Source organism: Charadrius vociferus, unplaced genomic scaffold (genome assembly GCF_000708025.1).
Source record: "Charadrius vociferus isolate BGI_N301 unplaced genomic scaffold, ASM70802v2 scaffold244, whole genome shotgun sequence".
Lineage (NCBI taxonomy): Eukaryota > Metazoa > Chordata > Aves > Charadriiformes > Charadriidae > Charadrius > Charadrius vociferus.
This window is the reverse complement of record NW_009648822.1, coordinates 1381562-1386633: the sequence shown is the minus strand read 5'-3', so window position 1 is coordinate 1386633 and position 5072 is coordinate 1381562. Positions and strand designations below refer to the sequence as shown.

Below are 5072 nucleotides of genomic sequence, written 5' to 3'. Positions count from 1 at the left end.
GCCTTTCCTCATAAGGGAGATGCTCCAATCCCTCATTCATCTTGGTTGCCCTTCGCTGGACACTCTCCAGCAGTTCCCTGTCCCTCTTGAACTGGGGAGCCCAAAACTGGACACAGTATTCCAGTTGTGGCCTCACCAGTGCTGAGTAGAGGGGGAGAATGACCTCCCTCGACCTACTAGACACACTCTTCCCTATGTATTAATGGCATTTTTTTCACACAGTGTCTGTTTCTAGCAGAGATAAGGCCGGATGTTAATAGTTAATGCCAAGGGAAGGTATAGAATCATAGAATCATTGAGGTTGGAAGGGACCTTTAAGATCATCAAGTCCAACTGTTAACCCAGCAGTGCCAAGTCCACCACTAAACCACGTCCCTCAGCACCACGTCTACCCGTCCTTTAAATACCTCCAGGGATGGTGACTCTACCACTTCCCTGGGCAGCCTGTTCCAATGCTTGACAACCCTTTTGGTGAAAAAATGTTTCCTAATACCCATTCTAAACATACCCTGGGGTGATTTGAGGCCATTTCCTCTTGTCCTATCACTTCTTACTTGGGAGAAGACACCAACTCCGACCTTGCTGCAGCCTCATTTCAGGTAGTTCTACAGAGAGATAAGGTCTCCCCTCAGCCTCCTCTTCTCCAGGCTGAACACCCCCAGTTCCCTCAGCTGCTCCTCATAAGACTCATGCTCCAGACCCCTCACCAGCTTCATTGCCCTTCTCTGGACACGCTCCAGCACCTCAATGTCTGTCTTGTCGTGACAGGCCCAAAACTGAACACAGCACTCAAGGTGGGGCCTCACCAGTGCTGAGTACAGGGGACAGTCACTTCCCTAGTCCTGCTGGCCACACTATTACTGATACAGGCCAGGATGCTGTTGGCCTTCTTGGCTACCTGGGCATACTACTGGCTCATATTCAGCTGGCTGTCCGCAAATGCCACCTGGGCCAGTATGAACAGTATGGGACATTAAAAATGTGCTCTACACCACAGCCAGGGATAATGGTCCTACCTGGAGCCTCTGGCAGAAAGTGCCAGGGGAGACTCGATGTTGACTCCTTGGATTTTGGAGTCGAGGATACAACGGCTCCGAGGCCAACTCTACTCCAACTGAGAAAGAAATATTGGCAGCATATGAAGGAGTTAGAGCTCCTTCAGAAGTGGTTGGTACCGAAGCACAGCTCCTCCTGATGCCCCAATTTCCAGTACTGGGCTGGATGTTCCTGAATCCAGTTCCCATCTGCCACTGAGTCCAGTCTGGGATTTTCCCAGTGCCTGCCAGTGATGTGATCGTCATCCTGGGAGCTCAACATTGGTTTTGTATATATTTGTATGTATTTTATTATTTTCTTATTAATATTTTTGTCTTTTGTATTTATGGTTAATATTTCATTAAAGCTGTTTTAGGGTTTTTTTTCAACCCATAAGTCTGTCTCCCTTACTTTCTCTCCCCCTTCCCTTCTGGGAAGGGAGAGGGACATTCTGTCATTCTTTTAGTGGCCAGCCCACCCTAAAGCATGACATCTGTGAATGGAGAGAAGTATTACATAAGATATTTTCTTGCATAATCTTTAGACAGGGATGCTTTTTTATTTTGCCACTTTTCTGCAACTGTTTTTTTTTCACCAGCATTTACACCTGTTGAAAAGACTTCCACTCCCGCACACCTTAGAGCCTGAACTTTGGGCTCCCTTTCTGTTGGGTATGATGAGAGGGGAAAAAAAGCCTCCTCATAAAGTGAAAGCCAAACAAATAAGGTTAAACTCCACTAAAATTTGGGAAAAACATTTGTACTCTTTTTAGGAAAGTATATATGTCTATATACAAAAATATCACCAGACAGTGTCCTTTTAAAAAAGTTAAATATATACAGACTGTTAGAATAATTACACAAACTCTAACCGTTTCAACAGCTTTTAAACATCACATTCAATTTTCATAAGCAAATTACAATGTCATTTAGCATTTCTCAATGAATTCAACTTTTTTTTGCAACAGAGTCAAATGCAATGCACTTTACTTTTCATAAAAGCTATATGCACGAAACATCTCTTAAGCAAACAGTGAACAGCTCAAGTTACATTCACTTTCTGGTAACAACTGCACTGGCTGTTTAATGCAGCACCTGCAGTATGACAAGGTAATGTTAAAGCCTCCATCCTTCCCCTACCATGGAGCACTAGCAACCGAGTTACAATCCAGTCACATAGAAATACTCTTAAGCACAAATAAAACCGTTAAGCTTGTCACAGCCCAGTTCTCTCAAATTTACAAAATGTACTCCATAAATAAAAATTTGTTTTATAAGCTCATCAGAAAAAAACCAAACACATCAAGGAAGGGCTCAATCCACTTCGTGCAGACTAGTCTAACACATTAATTCATTAGTTTGCACATTCTCTAATCCTAACTCGCACGCCTATAAGCAGAATAGTTCCCTAGCCGACGGTGAGAGTGCTCATTCTTGCTCCTCCATCAGGGCGCAGGCATCCCCCGCACCACACCGGGAAGCATGAAAGGCCTCAACAGTCCCGTCTGCTGTTGGATCTGCATCGAAAGCTTTTTGGGTAAGCTGATGTATCTATACCTTCCTGCTTGGAAGTTTGGTCTATAGCATCTCCATATGTTAGTAGATTCTAAAGAAACTGCCAGACAGCTACTTGGCAAGGATGCAGGCGATGATGATGGGTGCAGCAGACGCTGAGCGGCAGGCGACATGGCTGCACAGTGGCCCTCACCTCATTCTGCCTGCTGAATCCTGCGCAGGTGTTGCTCTTGCTTTGACCTAACAGTGCTGGTCCCAGCACACATCAGGTCTCAGCACAAGCTGTGTTAGGCCAAAACCGGACCAGGAGATGAGTGGATAGTCTCAAACCTACTGCTACATCAACAGGGTTTCAGGCATGAATGTAAAACCTCTCATTTTTGCATATATGCATCTGTCAGAATCATAACAAAAATAAAACAATATATTTCAATCACAATGCATGTGCAAACATGCCCTGAAAAAATAGAAAGAAAAATGGTAGCTTTGGCTAAAACTATTAGCTTACATACTTTTTATAAAAATAGGAATAAAGTAGGCAAAAATAAGGAGAATTTTTGCAGCTCATCTGTGTCAATTTGCCAGCTCTTTACTAATGCTTACTGCTTTTGCTTGTATCAACACTTTCACAAGCCATTTGGGTTTTCAGCAGGGAATAGACTGCACAAAATGCAGTCCCTAAGAAGTGACTCTCGAATTTGTAATGCGAAGTGCTATGCTCGCAAGAGATCTCATGGCACACGTAGAAACCTTGTGACAAACTCCAGCTTGCGCAATGTAGTTGGAAGCTAACCGATACAGCCTTTCTGCCCCAAACATGTTAAAGTGCCCAGGCAGTACCTTCTCCACGAGACCTCTGTCCACTAACTCCATGAGGCGCTGGCAGCTTGCAACGTAGTCACTTACTCTGCTGTAGGGAAGCCAGTCAATCATGGATCCATCGTACACCACATCTCCGCTGAACAAAATCTTCCGGTCTTTGTCGTGTAAGCAAATACTGCCTCTTGAGTGACCAGGCATGTGCATCACAGTAAGCTGTCGGTCTCCAAGGCTGATCACATCCCCTGCAAACAAATGCATTACAGGAAAATATACACATTTATCTTTTCTATTAAAAAACACAAAAAGAGTATGACCTACCCATACACTGAGAATTTGTATGTACTATATATCCACCACAATGGAACATTTATTTTCTTCCTGACTGCCAAAGAGGCATCTGAAAGATACACCTGACATTAGTGTATTTTGCAATGTTAGTAACATTTAACACAGGCTTGAGCTGTATTAATTGCATCTATTCCCACCCTAATAAACTAACGAATGTGAAAAGAAATGTGATAGAGAAGATGAAACAGGAAACAAACAGAACATGTATCAATTGGGTCTCCCGCAAAGTGAGTATTTCACAATTTATTATAATTTTACTCTCACTTAATTCACCTAGTAACTGCTGTTACTTTTGAAAGGCAAATTGTTGAGAGATATTAGTTGTTTAGCTTAAAAAAGTTTTAATTAGAATAAATTACTTAGGGTTATAATATGAGGTGATTTATGCTGTTTGCTTAGCTTTACTTAGCATGAGTAGCTACATTTGCTGAAGCCCTTTGGCCACAACAGAGTTAATTTTCTTAGTAATTTTCCTAGCAGGTGGCACGCTGCTGTGTTTAATCTTTTAGGATAAGAAGAATGTTGATAACACACTGATGTTTTGGTAGTGTTTTCCCTAAGCCTGGGACTTTTCAGTTCCCCGTGTTCAGTCAGCGAGCCCAGGGGCACAAGAAGAGTAAACCAGAAGATAAGGTGACAACTCTCAGCACAGACAGCAAACCAGCGAGATTAAGAGCGCTCAACAGCCGGCCTGCCTAGACACAGAAAAAGAATCCAAGAAGGTGTTAGAAGACCCCAGACCAAAAATCACCATTGGACTAAAAGACGCGTGAACAGTGCGTGAGGGGCGGCTGTAGAGATTGAAAGGGTGTAATTGCCCAGGGATTTCTTTGTTCAGGGTGCCTCCCTTTTTGGAGGCACCCAGCCTGGGGTGACCTTGCTGCTGCACCGTTCAATTAAATTACTTATTTTTGTAAAACCTGATACCTAAGACTCTGCCGCAAGAAACCTAGGGTCAAGCCTGAAGAAGGAGGGAGTGTGCCAAAGAATGTGTGTATGTGTGTGTGAGGAGTGGGAAGGGGCACCCATCGGCTCACGGGGGTCACCCGCTGCGAAGAGACCATGGTCCTGGCAGTGACAGACTTGGGTGGTGTCTGTGTGACTCCTTGGATGGCGTGTGAATCCTCAGGCAACGGCTTCTCCTTTTAACAAAATGACAGAACATAAATTGCTGGAGCACAACCAGGACACACATTTTCTTCATCTCATTCAAGCAGATGTATAAAAATATAACTTTTGTAACATAAAGGTCGCTTATTTTTTTTTTTTTTGGCCAGCTTTGTGAATGCCTTTTCATTTTAAAAGCCACTGAACTGGTACTTTCAGGAGAAAGTCAGTGTAGGGATGGAGAAC

At 43.5% G+C, this 5072-nt stretch overlaps 1 protein-coding gene across 1 annotated transcript; it reads right to left on the bottom strand.

The window, feature by feature from the left end:
- Positions 1-3227: 3227 nt before the first annotated feature.
- MBLAC2 (metallo-beta-lactamase domain containing 2) lies at positions 3228-3629 on the bottom strand. Its single transcript, XM_009886876.1, has one exon. The coding sequence runs from the start codon at positions 3627-3629 to the stop codon at positions 3228-3230; it is 402 nt and encodes a 133-aa protein (XP_009885178.1).
- Between the last annotated feature and the right edge of the window lie 1443 nt (positions 3630-5072).